This window comes from Danio rerio, chromosome 13 (genome assembly GCF_052040795.2).
Source record: "Danio rerio strain M-AB ecotype USA chromosome 13, GRCz13ab, whole genome shotgun sequence".
Lineage (NCBI taxonomy): Eukaryota > Metazoa > Chordata > Actinopteri > Cypriniformes > Danionidae > Danio > Danio rerio.
The window spans coordinates 35,844,527-35,864,288 of record NC_141033.1 but is presented as its reverse complement, the minus strand read 5'-3'; the positions used below and the strand labels follow the sequence as shown (position 1 = coordinate 35,864,288).

The following is a 19,762-nucleotide window of genomic DNA, read 5'->3' as shown; positions in this document are numbered from 1 at the left end:
AGCGCCTTTGTGTGGAGGAGTGCGGCGCTGCTGTTTAAACACACACACAGGGGAGCCAGGCAGCTAACCATGGTGAATGTAAAGAAACGGAAAGGTCGGGTCGTGATTGACTCCGACTCGGAGGATAGTGCGAGCGATGATAATTTGGATCAGGTAGGAACCTCATTGACGCGAATGTGATCCAAAAACATCGCTGTTTGCCGATTTCTAGGGCACAAATGTGTCAGGACTGTATGTGTGTGTTGGAGTCCCATGCTAAGTGATGTGGGAAAGCTAGCTGGTTAGCAGGGGCCTGTATGGTGGCGTCGTGCTGCTATTGAGGCAGTTACACCTGAATTCGGGATGCTTGGAGTGCTTTTTATTGTGGCCTGCAGTGCGCGCGCATTTCGGCTTTAGTAAAGAAAGCAGTCGCGTGCGTTTAGAACCTTTACTGTTTTATGACGTCACAGCGCCGCGGCTAAACTTCTATTTCGGTTGCAGAAATAAGACGAAACACTAGAGCGGACAGACGCTCATCAAACACTTCCCAGAAACATGCTCTCTGATTGGGTAGAAAGTCACATGATTCATTGATATAAGAGCATGGAGAAATATTCATGTAATAAAGTTGACTGTTTTGTCCATAAATAACAAACCCACCGTGATATATGATAAAACTGCTAATGACCATTAAAAAGCTCTTTTAGACAATTAATAAGATAAATAATTAGTTAGGGTAGTTATTAGAAGAATGGGTATCACTTTATTTAGTACTTCATGGTCCATTTAACTCATTGGTTGAATTTAAGTTACATTGCATCCACATGCCAACTAATTCTCATTAGATTATAAGTAGACTGTAAGATTGGGGTAAGGGTTAGTGTAAGGTAACATGTACTTGCAAAGTTTCTTATAGTCAGTTCAATGTTGAAAGAGCAATATCAACAGATATTAAGCAGACAGACTACTAATACTCTAATGAGAATTAATTGGCATGTAGTTGCAATGCAACTTTTAGCCAACAAAATGTGAAATAGGGACCATCAAATAAAATCTTACCGAAGAAAGTCATAACAATGTATTGTATAAGGCAAATTAATAATGATATCTCTACAAGTATTCAATTTGATTAAAGTTTGGCTGTGTAAACATTTAACGTGTTTGTTAACTCACGGGATGGTAACACATGCAATCACATGTGCTTACAGACATATTTTGCCAAAACAAGCAAAATAACAGAAGAATATTGCAGTGTGACAGACGAGTTCAGGATTCATACGGTCATGCAAAACCTGGAAAAGTCATGGAATTTTGACATGACATTTTCCAGGCCTGGAAAAATTTTGGAAAAACAGAAAAGGTTTTGGAAAAGTCATGGAAAACTGGATCTGTATACTTGAATATAGGTTAATTACTTCTTTTCTGTTCTTGGCCAAACACATGCTCTCACATTATTAGTGCGGTGAAAGCATTATCTGAATAAAAATTTACATAGACATAAATTGAAACAAAGTATATTGTTGCATTTTTTTACGATATGCTGTAATAAATTTTGCCATGCATATGTAGACATTGCATCAAACATTTCAACAATCAGGCAACAATTTGAAGCATCAGGGTTTTCTCTCCATCAGTGCGGGCTTCGGCACCACTCGTAATGCAGCTTGTTTCATGGATTCAAAATGTGATCATCTTCATTTGAGGGTCTACTTGTTCTAAAATATCAAAGATATCTAGTTTAATATTTTTCAAGCTAGATTATTAAAAGTAATATTTATCAAATGATGACTGTTATTTTAAATTTTATTTATAAAACCAGAAAGCACTATTTTTGTATTTATTATTGCTGGTCATTTATTATAGTTTATGCAGAAGTACTGCATAGAAAAAGACTTGTTCACTACTGGTCAGTCTAAAGTAATAAAATCTTTCCAAAAGAGATATTCAGATCATCAGGTGGAGTTATATTCATATCGCAATATTTATTGCAGCAAAACTAAATATTGCAGTTTCAGATTTTTCCAGTATCGTGCAGCCGTACTTCTTATTATGTACTTGCCATAATACTGCTTAGTTAAATATTTTTGAAATACAAACATTTTAAATACCCTGTTAGAAGTTCTGTTTATGTATTTGTTCTAGCTATGGTTATTAACTTTCATTAACATTTTCAAAGACTCACTAGTGTAAAGCAGTTGCTACTGGATATTGACTTTATTATTTTAAACAGCTTTTTCAGGGTGTAGATAGAAATCAAACTTTAAATATCAGTCTTCATGCATTCAGCTTTTTCTAAGCCATGTTAACCCCAGTTCTTTAAAAAGACTCTAAATGTTTTTGGATTATTTAATACCTTTTTTTCTATCTTTTTAGTTAAAATCATCATAAGTTATCTTAAGGCTTTCTTGGGAGTTTCCTCGGTTCCTTAAGTGGGCCCCAGCCACTACCTAACTTTTCCTTGTGGTGTCTCGAACCTCAGTTTTGAAAACCCCTCTGCTCTGTACTGAACATATTAACTTGAACCATGTCATGCCCCCTATAGGTAGCACATCCAAGTGCACTTCTCAAACATCCTGTGCACTTGTTTTCATTCCATCAGTGTTGACAAATTACAGCGCTAGCCATGTAGCAGCCAAAAAAAAGGACTCAACAAACACCAACAGCAGTCTGATTACTAAAAAACAAGCACTTCCTAAGCTACTTGTATATAGAATTGCATGCACAATATGATATGCTGAGAAGTTTAAAAGCAAATAATCTGCAGTATTATAAATAATAGCAAAATAAATAAGTAAATTGAACGTAATCACACTGAATCACATATAATAACCTAAAGAAATTGAGTTTGGTGTCTGTCTGTATGGTTATAAGAACATGCAGTTTTTTAGTTTGTTTTTTTGCATTTAGTCAATGCTAAATTTTTCTGTGTTGTGTGTTTTGGTATTCTTAGATAAAATTAGCACATTAGCAGACACATGCTGACAGTAACACTCACAGAACACTATTGGCTTCATTTAAAGATGTGCGAAAATAGATTTATTTTTCATATTGGTTAGACACTCTTATTTCTGCTGCCACTCTTACCCTACAGGCTCTATGCAGAAGAAAGCAGAATTTAGTGGAAGAGGTGTCATTGTGATGGCATGTGTGTTTTCCTTTGTTTTTAAATGAACAACAAAGTGAGACGCTCCTCCATTTTTGTGCAAGTGGAAGGAATTTCACCCAATGTTTGGAAAAACACGAATGAACAAAAATATATGTTTGTTTGTTTGTTTTTTGCAGGAGCTGCTGTCTCTTGCCAAAAGAAAGCGTGTGGATTCTGATGAACAGGAAGAGCCTGTTAGTAAACCTGCCGCCTCCACTGACTCTGAGACATCAGACAGCGATGATGAGGTATGGATAATTATTAAAGGCTGGTGTTTTGGATATTCCGTACAATTTCTTGTCTAGAAGTAGTATTCAGAAAGCTGGAGCCTGGAGTGGATAACACTAAATGGGTCTCATCAGGGTTTCTTCATCTGATGTAGTCTTATCATCGCATTAAAATAGCTCTCAGGTAGGCATGAGACTATAACTGTATTCAAGGTATACAGCAGTTTGGATAAGTCAAGGTTTTAAAACCGACAATTTTCTGTCATACCGTTCCTAAGGTTTAAGTAAGATATTTTTATTTACGTTTTTTTTGTTGTTGTTGTTTTTTTTGTTTTTTTTTAGGACAACAGTATCTCCAGCAGAAAAGATATCCAAAGATGCTGTTTAAATTGTAAAGAAATCTGTGTTTTTGAAACAGATGAAGACAGCAGAAGTCAATGATTCACTAGAATTATTTTGCCTGACATGTTTGCCCTTTACAAAATATCAAATTTTAAATGGAAACTTCAAATAGAAACATTTTTACCCAGATATTTAAACATATTTTAGAGTAGTAATCACAATACCGTGGTACTGTGAAACCATAATATTTTTATCCAAGGTTATCATACCATGAGAATCTTATGTCTGCCCATGCCTGCTCTTAGGCGATAAGCCTAAATTACCACCTGTTTTTTATTGCATTTATTTATTACAGTTACTGTAAACAATTGTTGCATGGTTGTTTCAGTTCTTGTAGGCCTTGTTCACTTATTTTTCACATTACCATTCTTAAGACCAAACCTAAAGATACAAATTGAAATAAATTGCTTTACTGGCATTTTGCAGCAGAACTTAAACATCCTACGGGCTGTTTTTTCTGCGAGTGATAGTACAGGTATGGATACATCTGTACCAGCTCTGCTACTCCACCTTCCAGTTCGTTCATGTGCCTATATTGGTGTTGTTGTGCTGAATATTTTTCTCTTGCCTCATTCTGAAGTCTGTGAATAGGAAGCACAGCTAAGGGCTGATTTATACTTCTGCGTCAAGTCAAATCAAATCACTTTTATTGTCACATCATCAGCAGCACGTGTGCTATCATGAGTGAAAAGCTTAGGTCCTGGCTCCAGACAGTACAAAATACAGTTAGTGCAAATAAAATGACAACAGCATGCTCCCAAAAAAACAGGACAATGTAAAATTGACAGCGATTTGTACAATGAATGGGTGTCCACATAGTTGTAGGCAGTATTGTTTTAAGTGTGGATTGGTTAAAGTGCAGTGCATGCTACATATTGATGGTGTGCAGTGAGGGGTATGGAAGAGTCTGTGTGGGGTGTGTTAAATGTTCATCAGCCTGATAGTCTGAGGGAAGGAGCTTTCCTTCAGCCGGCTGGTGCATGACCGGATGCTGCGGAACCGTCTGCCTGAGGGTAGCAGAGAGAAAAGCCTATGGCTTGGGTGGCTGGAGTGATTGATAATTCGGTCCCACTTTATATTAAGTGTCCTTACCTACTATGTACTTACATCAAAAAATAAATACAATGTACTTACTGTGTTTATAATGTATTTGAGAACACTTGTGGTGCTTTTGAGTTGGGATAGAGGTTGGGTTATGGACAGGTTTTGTGGTATGGGTAGGTTTAAGGGTGGGTTAAGGTGTAAGGGATGGTCAACAGTGTATTTACAAATGTAGTTACAGAAGTTAGTTACAAATGTAACTACATACATGTATTTAATCAAGCATAAGTACACAGTAAATACATGTATTTACACAATAAGTACATTGTAACAAACTATTAATTCCTGTTTAAGTACATATTAGTTAAGGCCACCTAATATAAAGTGGGACCGATAATTCTCTTGGCTTTCCTCATGCACCCCCTGGTGTAGATGTCCTGGAGGGAGGGAAGCTCACCTCCTACTACGCGTCCAGCAGTTCGCACAATCCTATGTAGGTCTTTGCAATTGCTGCTGGTGCTATTTCCATACCAGGTGGTGATACAGCCAGACAGGCTGCTCTCCACAGTGCAGGTGTAGATTGAGTGGAGGATGTGGGGGCTCATTCCAAACCTCCTGAGACGCCTGAGGAAGAAGAGGCATTGTTGTGCCTTAGCACTGCGTCTGTGTGAGCAGTCCATGTCAAATCCTCAGCGATGTGTTCTCCAAGAAACTTGAAAGTGCTGACTCTCTCCACTGGTGTCCCATTGATGGTAATGGGAGTGTGTTCTCTTTTCTCTCTCCTGAAAACCACCACCAGCTCATTGGTTTTGCTGATGTTAAGTGAGAGTTGGTTTTCCTCATACCACTGCGTCAGAGTGTGCACACGTATGCTCCGGTGCAGCCTTCACGCGGTCGCATTGCCTTTGCCGTGGTTGATGCTGACGCACACCTCTCAAAAAATGTAACTACATGTTGCAACGATGACTAGTGTGTGCGGGACAGAGAGCTGTGCAAAGCTGTTGTTTACAAGTGTCGTGTCCCGTGAAATAGCTCTAGATGGAAACTGTTGTTTTGTGTTTATTGTTGTTGCACGTCCACCGGTTCCGCTTTGAAATGAGTGAGTTTTAACTGCTGAAGTTCAAAGGTGCTAAGGACCAAAACAAACTCCCCTAAAAAGTTTGTGGGCTGTTTCGAACTGCCAAATTAAATGCATAAAGAACTTAGTTTTGGCGGGATTTTGTTTGACGTTTTTTTCAGTTTTTTTTTTATTTTTATTTTATTTTGTCTAAAGTATACCAGTGCCTTTAGTAGTGCCATGAGTTTTTCGATTATGAGCACAAATGAAGATCTGCATAAAGGTCTCAGCAAGCATTTTATCCCTTTAAAATACTACTTTAATAGACATTCTAATACACAACTATCTAACAAAAGTGATAACTTTTTAGTTGTTTGTCTAGTTTGTAGTTTGGAGGTTTACCAAGACTGTCTTTTCAGTGGTCTTGGTCCACTTTTCTTTGGATTGCACTGGAAGAGACAGCATTTACATTTATTCAGATGAACATATTACTCTACCAGTAGTTTGCCTCATGATAGTTTCATCACAATATCTGCATAATCATAGAATATGTATTATCTAGTGTGACAATCTCATCTTTTTTGCATATTTGTTATTTTTAGAAGTAGTTTTGTCCACATCATTTTCACATACCTGTGTTAACCTTGCTAGTGAGTTTGAGGACAATGATTGAACAAATGGGTTCTTCTTATTAGGAATTATTCTTAATAAGAATTCTCTAAACTAGCAGTAGCCAATGTCTTCTATTTTATTTTTTTATTTACTTACTGTTAAATTCTTGAAATGACTAGTCCCTTTACTAACAAAGCAGCTGTCACGAAAGATGCAGTTGTAATTTTAGCTCTTTCTCATTTTTGTAGTCAAATATACAGTGACATCCACCATGCTGAATTATTCCTGATCCAGTGGTGGTTTATGTCTGGCTGTATGAGTGCAGTGTGTGGTTCTGGAAAATCCCCAAAACCCATATACAACTTTGTCTTATCGATGTGTTCTGTTGATTTGTTAGTGGACTGTTGGAGGCACTAAAACCAAAAAGAAGGGGAAACCGAGCAAAGGGCCTGAAAAGAAGAACACAGTCAAGAAAAGAAAGGGCAAAGCAGCTTCATCTGGCAGCTCAAATGGAGACAGTTCAGGAGAGAGTTCAGCTCCAGAGGAAGGTAAGGCATCGGTTTGGAGTCTGTACCAAACGAGTACATTGATAGAACTGGAAAAAATCAACAAAAGATGAAGTGACTTCAATTAGTTTCTCCCCTATTTACTTTATTTAAGGTGAAGTGTCAGACTCTGACAGTAACAGCTCATCCTCCAGCTCGGATTCTGACTCTTCATCTGAGGATGAGGTTTTCCGGGACGGTTATGGAGATGATCTAATGGGGGATGAGGAGGACCGGGCACGTTTGGAGCAGATGACAGAAAAGGAAAGAGAACAGGAGCTGTTCAACCGTATAGAGAAGAGAGAAGTCCTCAAGAGGAGGTAAAAGGAGTTTCAAAGTTCATCTCTGAATAAAAGTTTGAATTTTGATTGTTTTCATACATGTAAGAGAAGGTAAAACTGTGAAATGAACCTAAATCACATGTAACTACAAAAATTATAATATATTTAATTTAGAATACTTTTATCTAATGTGTTTGATGTTAGAGACCAAAAATAAATTGTAATAGTTTTATACTACTTGTACTGTGCAGAAATTCAGAATAGCTAAACATGAAGGCAAAAGAAAAGCACAAAGAAATTGTGCTTAATAAACATGCATTTCTCTGTAAAAGATTTGAAATTAAGCAAAAATTGAAGACGGCAAAGAAGAAGGAAAAGGAAGAGAAGAAGAAGAAACAAGAGGAGGAGCAGGAAAAGAGAAAACAGTCTCAGGTCCCAGACACTCAGGTGGTAAGTGAATCACAGACAAAATCACCTTCCTTATAGAAACACAAACAGGGTCTCACACTCGTGTTTTCTCTCTGTGTGCATGCAGGTGATGTCCCATAACAAAGAGAGACGGATAAAAAGAGATGAGAAGCTGGACAAGAAATCACAGGCCATGGAAGAGCTGAAAGCAGAAAGAGAAAAGAGGAAAAACAGAACTGGTAGCTTTTTTTGCTTTTTCTTGACATTATACAATTTTGAGGAATAAATTATTTAATATGCAAAATAACCACATTTACTTACTTATAACTGGACATACTTTTTGTAGCTAGTGCTGCCAGTATCTGATCTATAATCTTTGACATTTCAGCTGAGCTCCTTGCAAAAAGGCAGCCACTTAAGACAAGCGAGGTCTACTCCGATGATGAAGAGGAGGAGGAAGATGACGATGACAAGTCTTCAGTAAAGAGTGACCGCAGCTCAAGGTCTTCATCGTTTGATGAAGAGGAGGAGTGAGTATTAGACCATCCACTATCTTTGTTAATGAAGTAGAGATGCACAGAACCACTGAAAACTTTTGGATTGGTGGGATTTTTAAAAATGTATCACCAACACTGCGGTTAAGCAATACTGAAAATTCAGTAATTCTGTGAAATCTGTTTTCTGTTTTGACATTTTAGAATGTGGCTCATTCCTGTGATGACAGAACAGAATTCTTAGCATATTATCAATATAGAAAACAGTTATACTGCTTATTTCTAACTAATATTTTTAAAAATAATAATATGAAAGCTATTTAAAAGCACTACACATGTCTGTAAAGCACTACACATGTCTGTAAAGCACTACACATGTCTGTAAAGCACTACACATGTCTGTAAAGCACTACACATGTCTGTAAAGCACTACACATGTCTGTAAAGCACTACACATGTTTGTAAAGCACTACACATGTCTGTAAAGCACTACACATGTCTGTAAAGCACTACACATGTTTGTAAAGCACTACACATGTCTGTAAAGCACTACACATGTCTGTAAAGCACTACACATGTCTGTAAAGCACTACACATGTCTGTAAAGCACTACACATGTCTGTAAAGCACTACACATGTTTGTAAAGCACTACACATGTCTGTAAAGCACTACACATGTCTGTAAAGCACTACACATGTCTGTAAAGCACTACACATGTTTGTAAAGCACTACACATGTCTGTAAAGCACTACACATGTCTGTAAAGCACTACACATGTCTGTAAAGCACTACACATGTCTGTAAAGCACTACACATGTCTGTAAAGCACTACACATGTCTGTAAAGCACTACACATGTTTGTAAAGCACTACACATGTCTGTAAAGCACTACACATGTCTGTAAAGCACTACACATGTCTGTAAAGCACTACACATGTCTGTAAAGCACTACACATGTCTGTAAAGCACTACACATGTCTGTAAAGCACTACACATGTCTGTAAAGCACTACACATGTCTGTAAAGCACTACACATGTTTGTAAAGCACTACACATGTTTGTAAAGCACTACACATGTCTGTAAAGCACTACACATGTCTGTTAAGCACTACACATGTCTGTAAAGCACTACACATAACTGTAAAGCACTACACATGTCTGTAAAGCACTACACATGTCTGTTAAGCACTACACATGTCTGTAAAGCACTACACATGTCTGTAAAGCACTACACATGTCTGTAAAGCACTACACATGTCTGTAAAGCACTACACATGTCTGTAAAGCACTACACATGTCTGTAAAGCACTACACATGTCTGTAAAGCACTACACATGTCTGTAAAGCACTACACATGTCTGTAAAGCACTACACATGTCTGTAAAGCACTACACATGTCTGTAAAGCACTACACATGTCTGTAAAGCACTACACATGTCTGTAAAGCACTACACATGTCTGTAAAGCACTACACATGTCTGTTAAGCACTACACATGTCTGTAAAGCACTACACATGTCTGTAAAGCACTACACATGTCTGTAAAGCACTACACATGTCTGTAAAGCACTACACATGTCTGTAAAGCACTACACATGTCTGTAAAGCACTACACATGTCTGTAAAGCACTACACATGTCTGTAAAGCACTACACATATCTGTAAAACACTATACATGTCTCTTGGTTAATTTAACGCATACTTCCTGAACACAGCATATATTCAGTGCAGCAGTTAAATGTTTTTAACATAATATTTTATGAATCTGTAAACATAAACAAAAATATATAGATTTTTTTTGTCCATCTGTAGTAAGCTTGCTTAACCATCCATCTGTATTTCAGAAAAGAGGAAGCTCCACCCAAATCCCAGCCTGTCTCATTACCAGACGAGCTGAATCGGATCCGGTTGTCTCGGCACAAGCTTGAGCGCTGGTGTCACATGCCATTCTTTGCCAAAACAGTCACTGGCTGTTTTGTTCGAATTGGCATTGGAAACAGCAGCAACAAGCCCGTTTATCGGGTCAGTAAATATCACTCATCACATTAGAAACATCAATACCTCTAAAAACAGCAACATGAAATTAAATGGCGAGATATATATAACATGCAAAATACACAGATAAACCAAAATGATTTTAATTCAACAGGTGGCTGAAATCATTGACGTAGTGGAGACCGCTAAAATCTATCAGCTAGGATCCACACGAACAAACAAAGGCCTTCAGCTCCGGTGTGTATGCACAGTTGAACTGATTTTATCTGCATCTTTTTGTCGTTGCCAATTTGTGTAATAGATTTTTGCATGTTTGCAGACATGGAAATGACACACGGGTCTTCAGACTTGAGTTTGTGTCCAATCAGGAGTTTACTGAAAGCGAATTTATGAAATGGAAAGAGGCGGTAAGTTTTGTTATGTAGTTGTGTACATTTTCTTTTCATTTGTGCTTGTTCACTATATTCTTTTGTCAACTAAATTTGAATTGGGGTTGAATTGTTAGGTTAATTGCAGTATTATGCAGTATTATACACTGTTGCATTATGGAATATGCATATCCAATAATAACCTTGTTGCTGGCCCTTAGATGATGATCGCAGGAATGCAGCTTCCTACTCTGGATGAGATCAACAAAAAAGAGCAGTCCATCAAGGAGGCCGTCAACTACAAATTCAATGACAAAGATATTGAGGATGTACGTTTATTCCCATTCCTAAATACAAGATATTGTGATGGTTGATTTCTTTATCCAATGAGAATTATTAACTGTAAGAATTTTTTTAATAGATTGTCAAAGAGAAAGACAGATTCAGAAAGGCGCCACCAAACTACGCCATGAAGAAAACGCAGCTTCTTAAAGAGAAGGTTTGTGATGTTTCTGATGTATCACAAGTAAATATGGCCTTTTTTGTTTGTGTTCTCATGCTGATCACCTTTTGTGTGCAGGCCATGGCTGAGGAGAGCGGAGATGGAGACAAAGCGAAAACACTTCAAGATCAGTTGAATGAGCTGGAGGAGAGAGCAGAAGCACTTGACAGACAGAGAACCAAAAACATCTCTGCCATCAGGTCAGAAATTCTTCTTATTATAAGGGTTAAATTTAAGGGCTGCTTAGTATGCATTTGCAGGGTCTTAAAGTCTTAAAATGTTTTACATTTCAAAAACAAAAGCTTTGGCCTTAAAGTGTTAAACTCACTGAAGGAATGCGATGCATTAAATCATTTTAAACGGGTCTTAATTTTCCTATGTTCATGTAAAGCTACCCAATAGGGTCAACTCCACCCAACAGTCCATCCCAGTAAAACTCTTATTTTTATTCATAGTAAAACTTTTAAGTATTTTTAACTCTATTTACCAATTTTTATTATTATTTTCTTACATCCTTGCAAAAATATTTGTTTAAGTTCTACCTGGTAAGGGCATTGACCTGGACCGACTGTTGTGCAATTAGTTTATTGTGGGTTTTAAAATTTTGTTTTTATGCTGAATTCATGAATTTATAAAAATATTTGTGTTGAAAAAAATATATGTAAATAACTAGAGTTTGCCTGTTTTATTTTTATTGATTAATGCACTTACTTGACTTATTTTATTTATTAATTTTCCTTCTGCTGTTTCTCTGGTTCATCGCAGTGGAATGAACCGCCACTTACTTGACAGATTTATATATTTTTAATTTCAGGTGGTTTGTGTAAAGTGTTTTATGCAAGGTAAAATAATTTCTACTTGCATCTTTAGTGATTTTTCAACTAATTACAAGTCCTGTCCTGATAGGTGGATGTAGCTGGTTTTGACGCAAAATAAATTTTACCTTGTTAAAAACTAAAGAACTGTCTAAAGTGACATTTTTGTAAAAAGTTATTTTACTTACCAGCTAATAACCTTATCATTAACTATAAAATGAAACTTCTGAACCTAATCAGAGGAGACTGATAGAAAATGCTCATTTACAAAAAATGAGGTCTGATGGATTTAGAGGGATTTGCATCTAAAATCTTTATATATAGATATAGAATTATAGATGTAGTGTGTATAAATGTCACTTTTGATCAAATAAATGCATGTTTACTGAGTAAAAGTGTAATTTCCTTTAAGTTATTGTCCTACACAGTCCAGGATTTTTAAATTTAGTGACTCTTTTTATCATATAAATCTTTTTATTTATATTTTTTTAGCTATATCAACCAGAGGAATCGGAGCTGGAACATTGTAGAGTCTGAGAAGGCCTTGGTGGTAGGTTTTCTTGATGTTTTATAAGTTATAAGTATAACTGTCCAAAAACAACATTCTGCAATCTAAATATCTTGGTTGTGTTTCAGGCCGAAGGTCAGAACTCAAAGAACCAGCAGATGGACCCCTTCACCAGACGGCAGTGTAAACCAACTATGGTGTCTAATGTGAGGCATCTCTCTGTCAGCAGGTTGTTTTTATGTACGTCCTTTTATTCGGTTGTTTAAAAAAATGTTTTGGCTTTTCTTTCTCAGGCAAGAGATCCCTCAGTCCATGCCGCTATTTTAGCTCATCTAAACCAGAAATACGGTTCAGGCTCGGGCGCGGGCCAAGACAACAGCCAGCAGGCCAATAAACAGGTAACGCATACAAAAAAAAAACAAGCTCACAGCAAAATGTTTGTCCCATAATTCACTTGTTTATCTTGTATTCAGTTGGGCCAGGCTAGCCAGAAAGACAAAGACGTTACAAAACCGACCAGCGACCTCTCAGAGGACCTTTTCAAAGTTCATGACTTTGATGTCAAGATTGACTTACAGGTTCCTAATGCTGGTAAGTGTTTCTTAAGTCTAATAATTGTATTACTACTTTGATCCAGCAGGAAAGCACAGTAAAGCAATGCTGGTGATCGTATAGTCATTCATATTGACCAAAAATTGATCAAATGTCTCAAGTACGTACATTTAAAGGATTCGTTCATTCAAAAATAAAAATTATGTTATTAATTACTTGCCTTCATGTTGTTCAAATCCCATGAGAGCTTTGTTTATTTTCTGTAAACAATTTAAAGGTGCTGTATGTAAGTTTTTGACTCTTCTAAAGCATAAAAATGCCATAATATGTTTGCAGATAATTAAAGTGGTGGTTCACTACGATATCATATTTTAAACTTTAGTTAGTGTGCAGTAAAGCTATGTGATCATAAACAACATCTCTGAATGTAAAAAGCTAAAAGTTCAATGCAAAGGGAGACCTTGGTTTTTTACAGAGTTAGCTTAGCAAAGCCTTCATTGAACGAGTTTGGGAGGCTACAAAAAAATACTTCCGGGCCTTGAGAGATCACAAACGTACTTTTACCACGCGCACACACTGCGCAGCAAAGGGGCAACGACCTGTAAGGGTTTTTATTTGTTAAAATTTATTTTGACATGTAGGCCTACAGTGTCTAGCCTTAATGGTATGTTGTAGCAAAGATGTAGACAACGGGAAATGCTGTTCGCCACCGCTAATGATTTAGCTACAAATTCTTATTTGTCAGTCAAACTGTTGTAAACACACAGAAACACACACACACACACTTCACCAGCACAATAACTTAATCATTAGAGATAAATAAAAATAAGCATAAGCATCGGAGAAAAATAAAAATAAGCATCGCTCCCGCGCACATGTGCTTCTCGTGTTACAGATGCATTCAGTTCATAGTATACACACACACACACATAAACACACACACACACACACACAATAACAAATTCTCTTAAAGGAGCTGCACCCCATTTTCACTCGTTACAGACACTTGTCAGATTTTATTTTAGAGAGCAGTCATGAGGTTGACTGACTGTTTACACAAAATGCGCATGCTTGTATCCGCGAATCACAGCACATTATGACACGAGACCAATCAGAGTCACATAAGAGCAGGCCTTATAGAGGAACTAGGAAATATATCAGTCATTTTCATGTTAGCTGAGTAGCTGTATATAATCAAAGTGAGATTTATGAAAAATTTTGGCAATTTCCTTCAAGTGATACAAGAGCACACATTGCTTTGCATCTTAATAACACAACCAAGCCTTAATTACATTCCGGACCACCCCTTTAAGAAACATGCTAAGTGAACATCCTTTTTTTTTTATCTGAAAAACAATGCTGACGTCAGATATTCTGATTTGAAAATGTGAGTTATGTGCGGGAACACTGTTTTTGTTTTGGTTCTTTTAACCCGCCCAATGCCAGTTCAGCCAATTATATTTCAGCACGCCGGGTTGCCTTGATGGAAAACCAGGTATTTCATTCATTTAGTCAGAAAGGCTCTCAAAGCATGCGCCCGTGACCGAAATGCGACCTCCAATGGACAGTATCAGACTCTGAAATGAGACGTGGATTCAGAGTTCCATATGAGGTTATTAATTAGCAAATAATATAAATATTGCAAATGTAAACATTAGGTGAGCAGTTTTACATTGTAACTCTGTGTCCTAACAACAGACTATGTGACAAGATTTGCAGTGATAAGCAATTTAAATACAACCATTCAGAAGTACAGAATATGCCCTCAATTGTGAAATGGTAAGGTTTATAATCTAATTATTACATATTAAACCTCTTTAACATTATTAAATGTACATGCTAAATCACTCATATGGGTTAGTTTTAAGTCACAGTTCTAAAGTTCAATTTCAAATGGGTTGAGTTGAACTATCTGCTGCTGCTTTCAGGAGTACGACAATAAATGTCATGTAAAATGGTATTAAAACTGGCGTTATTAGCATTTAACACTGAATAAAGCACTTGAACTGTACCTGAGGTGATCGTAAGATCAAAAATAATATAGAAAAATAGTAGCCACTTCTAAAATTAGATTTCAGGTGTTGGTTAGGACAAAATCTCTAGGACAAAAATATTTCTTCTATCAGGTGCCGTTGCTTTGGACATGTCAGATGAGGTGCCTGTGTTTTGATCCAGGGGTGCAATATCTAATTCAACCACTGGGTGTCTAACTGGGTGCACCTTTAAGATGTTTTGGATTAAATCTGAGAGCTCTCTCATCCTCCAGAGAACGTCAGATAGTGGACAGTCCTGAGATGTTTAAAGTCTGAAAAAAAATTAAATCATCAAATCATTCTGTGTGACTTTTTTTTTATATCATATAAAACTCCAAGAGCACTTGTGCAGCAAAAAACTAAACTATAAAAAATGGATGTTTGGCGATGTCTCCGGCATTATGTCAGAGAGATTACTATGAGCAATGCGATGCTTGTAGTCATACTGCATGTAGTAAACGCACCCTGACAACCTAGTTACATTTTCAGTTTGTTTGTTTTTTGCTTCATGGGTTTTTGAAGCTTCGTATGATTACAATTTACATGGACTGTGAACATCTCAGCTCTGTTTCTATTTGGGATGATAGAGCTTTCAGATTTCCTCTAAAATATCTCAACACTTGCCCTGCCATTGAGGAGATTTTGTGTGCACGTACACACACACACTTGTATCATATACTATTGTATTATATACTATATATCTTAAAAATGTCCTACTTTTAGAAATTGCATATTTCCCTGCATTTTTGTCAAATTTGTGGCGTTTTTGATGAAACCCACCAGCTTTCAAGTGGGGATAAAACATGAGCACATTTTTTTTTTTTTTGAAAGGAGAGTTCTGTTTATGTTCTTTGTTATACACTATATTCATCTATTCCTAGCAGGAAATTTTCAGAGGGCTGTCAAATTGAGACGAAAATCATCAAATATGCTGGTTGGCATCTTTAGTTTAAAAAAAAAAAAAACACTGGCAGGTAAAGAGTTATTTTGTGTTAATGAAGGTCTCGGAAGTTCCGGGAGTCTCCCGTATATTAATAGTGGCTCCCTGATGCCCGCGAATAGAATAAAATATGCTGGAATCTTGACCAAGGTAGCAAAAGTGTGCATGTGAGATATAAATGTCTGCATCGTAAGTATTTATACTGCGCATACCAGAACGCGTGCACATGATGGAGTGAACGAGAGAGTGAGATGAGACCATACATGCTTATGGAACTTTTCATGTGTGCTTGCTTTGGAGCGACAGATAATCCTAAATGGTTTACTCGGCAAATTAAACCAATCAGCTTTCAGTGTGGGAGGACTTATTTATTTCATTGGGGACCTAAACTAAGTTAAGTGCAGCCTACGAAATCATCATGGTGGTGAATCTTTTATTGCAGGTGTATTATTGTGAAAAGAAACATAGAAACGACATGAAAGCAGGCTTTTGTTTCAGCTACATCCAATAATCATGTGAATAACTGTATTCTATTCATGCAGAATTCATGTGTTCATGTGAAATTCTTTCTAAATAGTTTATAAAAAATTTCCCTGGACACGACATCTCCCTCAAATGAGTTTGTCGCAGGTTGGGATGTCTGTTTAGGTGGTATAATTAATAACATAATTTTCATTTTTGGGTGAACTAATCCTATAAAAATGCTCTGATACCTTGTTTTCTAGAGTGAGATTCTATGATGTGATCATGTTACATTTGACTTTTTTTCCCCTCCTTCAATCATCTACAGAAGCAAAATCTCTCTCAGTGAGTTCAAATGCATTGCCTGTTAAAGATGGAGCACCACGCCGATCTCTCAACCTGGAGGACTACAAGAAGAGACGAGGACTCATCTGACCGATGTTTCTATCCTCCCTTGCATGAGTGGACACCTGTGCTGAGAGTGTGAAGCTGTGGCCACCCCTGTGTGTGTGTGTGTGGGCGTGGGCGTGGGCGTGGGCGTGGGCGTGGGCGTGTGTGTGTGTGTGTGTGTGTGTGTGTGTGTGTGTGTGTGTGTGTGGGAGAGAGAGAGAGAGAGAAAGAAAGAGAGAGAGTGTGTATGATAAAGAGAGAGTAAGTGCTCACCTTTAAGACTGAGAGACTGTGTAAGTGTGTACGTTTCACCTGTTTGTAAGAGGAAATACTCATAAATAATGACAACTTTCAGGTCTTTTCCTGCAAAGGGTCACCTTTTTTTGAGAGCTGAAAAGTCCTCTGCGTTATTTACAGCGTGTGCTGTCTCGAGAACAGAAATGCATTACCTCTGATTCTCCGTTTCATACCAATGTATGCAGCATATTTTCCTCCCTCTCAGACCCTCACAGAAACCACCCTTTTATATCCAAGCTTGTGAATGACTATCTCAAAGGACACTATCAAAACAAAAAAGAGGACACAAATCTTGGGTTATTTTTTTCTGGAAAGTTATTAGTTGTCGATATTGATGATTGGGTCTGCCTCGCTTTCTCGTTCCTCTTCAAGAAGCTCTGAGTTTTTCAAAAGAAATGAAAATCCTTTTTTCTCTCCCACACCCGCGTGTAACTCTGCTTGCCGGTTTAGAGGCCAAGGGCTCGACCAATCAAAGGGGGAGTCTGACAATGACATCACACTCCCTAAAGATAAACGTTTGTTTTCACGTGAGACAATGATTGACTAAACGTGGCTGCCATGTTCAAGAAAACAATGAGAATCGATGTATGTTTTTGTTTTTACTGCTCTTTTTCTTCCATATCCCTCTGTCTCACTCGGAGCTGATGTAAGTGTTATTGATCATTAATTATTGATGAAGTCTTTTAGTCAGTTCTGTATCGTGGCATGCATTGTAAATAAGCGATCTTGAGTGAGTGCGGCTGAATAAAGGAGGAACTTTTCGTAATCGCTGTGTTTGCGTGGTCACTATTCTGAAAGCTGTTTTGTTGTACGCAAGAACATTTACATGTGCATTTTATTACATTTTTTGGATTATTTCTGTTTTTTGAAGTACCTTTTGAGCTTACACCTTTTTATTAAATATATCATGATGTACTACTTTTTGGAAAAGTTCTCACATTTGTACTGTTGTCCATTAAGAGTTCTCACATTTGTACTGTTGTCCATTAAGTGCCACTTAATAATATTATTAAGTGTTTCGAGGATTTTCTGAATGTTCTGTTTTGGTTGTGGGAACAGGGATTTCAAATGTGACTAGTTTGCTTAATGTTATTAGGACATTAATTTTATTTTAATTATCCTGCAGCATTCCCTTCACCTGTATTTCATTACAGATTCGATATTTTGGAGATTTAAAATATCCCAATTTTTTTTTTTTCCCCAAATGATGTTTAACAGAGGAAGGAAATTTTCACAGTTAGTCTGATCATATTTTTTCTTCTAAAAAAAGTCTTATTTGTTTTATTTCGGCTAGAATAAAAACAGTTTGAATTTTTTAAAAACCATTTTAAGGTGAATATTATTAGCCACTTTAAGCTATATTTTTTTCGATAGTCTACAGAACAAACCATCGTTATACAATAACTTGCCTAATTACCCTAAACTGCCTAGTTAATCTAATAAACCTAGTTAAGCCTTTAAATGTCACTTTAAGCTGTATAGAGGGGTCTTGAAAAATATCTGGTAAAATATTATTTACTGTCATCATGGCAAAGATAAAATAAATCAGTTATGAGAAATGAGTTATGAAAACTTTTATGTTTAGAAATGTGTTTAGAAAAAATCTTCTCTCCGTTAAACAGAAATTGTGGAAAAAATAAACAGGGGGGCTAATACTTCATGGGGTTAATAATTCTTGACTTCAACTGTATTCTTTCCACCTCATATTTATAACCAAAACAATATTGTAAGCATGCTTTCCATTTAAAATGTTTGCTTTCTTTAGGGCAAAGAGGCCCAAACTAGCGCCTGCAAGAAAAAAGGTGGCCCATGGTAACCTTTGATTTTGCCGGCCGTCCTATCTGAGAAGAGGATAGGAAATAATGGGAAAGGTTGGGGCGATTGCATTTAACAGAGATGGTCAGTTCTAATTTACATAACCGTTTGTTTGTTTAATTGTTAAGCTATAAACTGAAATTAAATGTTTCTTTAAATGAATCAGATTTTGTAAACATTTTAAAATTCAGGCTGGGCAATATGGCAAAGATGCAATCTCAATAATCATTTTCCATATTGAATGATAACGTATGTACTCTAATATATGTTATTAATGCTTCCAGATTAAAAGCCCCCAACAATGACTGAAGCCACCAAACTTAGAGGGTCCATTAAATGGCATACCATATTTTTGGCCTATAAATGTTCGGTAGCTGAAAATTTGATACATCTCTGATGTATCGAATTTGATACATTGCAAAAATTCGATACATCTCGAATCTCTACATCTCGATAGCTAAAAATTCGATATCAGCACACTTTTAGATTCCCATTGTTGCACATTTCTGCTTTGTGATTGGCTCTTAGATCAATATAGAGTAAAAAAAAAAAGTCTAGAGCTTGTTGTTAATGACAAATTTTATCGCTATTCGATATAATATCATTTATCGACCCAGTCCTGTAGTAAAATGTAAATACTGTTACTTGATGGATAGAAGACAATGCATTGAACTCTATTGTGGTATAAATGTGATTGTTTTTTATTATTATTGTGGGAAGTTTATTATAAAACGTTAAAAAAATTGTATATATATATATATATATATATATATATATATATATATATATATATATATATATATATATATATATATATATATATATATATATATACACACACACACACACACACACACACACACACAACTAAGCCGAAAAAAATGAATTAATAAA

General features: G+C 36.6%; 1 protein-coding gene and 1 long non-coding RNA gene across 3 annotated transcripts; both read left to right on the top strand.

Annotated features, from left to right (window-relative positions):
* Positions 1-23: 23 nt before the first annotated feature.
* Positions 24-17,819, top strand: rtf1 (RTF1 homolog, Paf1/RNA polymerase II complex component). Of its 2 annotated transcripts, none has more exons than XR_015504821.1 (18): positions 24-153; positions 3,262-3,372; positions 6,861-7,011; positions 7,124-7,328; positions 7,622-7,739; positions 7,825-7,936; positions 8,086-8,227; positions 10,036-10,213; positions 10,341-10,423; positions 10,506-10,593; positions 10,776-10,883; positions 10,976-11,053; positions 11,135-11,256; positions 12,364-12,421; positions 12,508-12,585; positions 12,673-12,777; positions 12,853-14,614; positions 15,236-17,819. XR_015504821.1 is itself a non-coding variant. In NM_001083577.1 (18 exon segments), coding segments are annotated over 18 exon segments (2,046 nt in total). In that variant the 5' UTR covers positions 43-69; the 3' UTR covers positions 16,802-17,807.
* LOC147834241 (uncharacterized) lies at positions 13,308-15,915 on the top strand. Its single transcript, XR_015506193.1, has 3 exons — positions 13,308-13,686; positions 13,844-15,160; positions 15,552-15,915. It is a non-coding gene; the product is annotated as an uncharacterized LOC147834241 (long non-coding RNA).
* Positions 17,820-19,762: the final 1,943 nt, after the last annotated feature.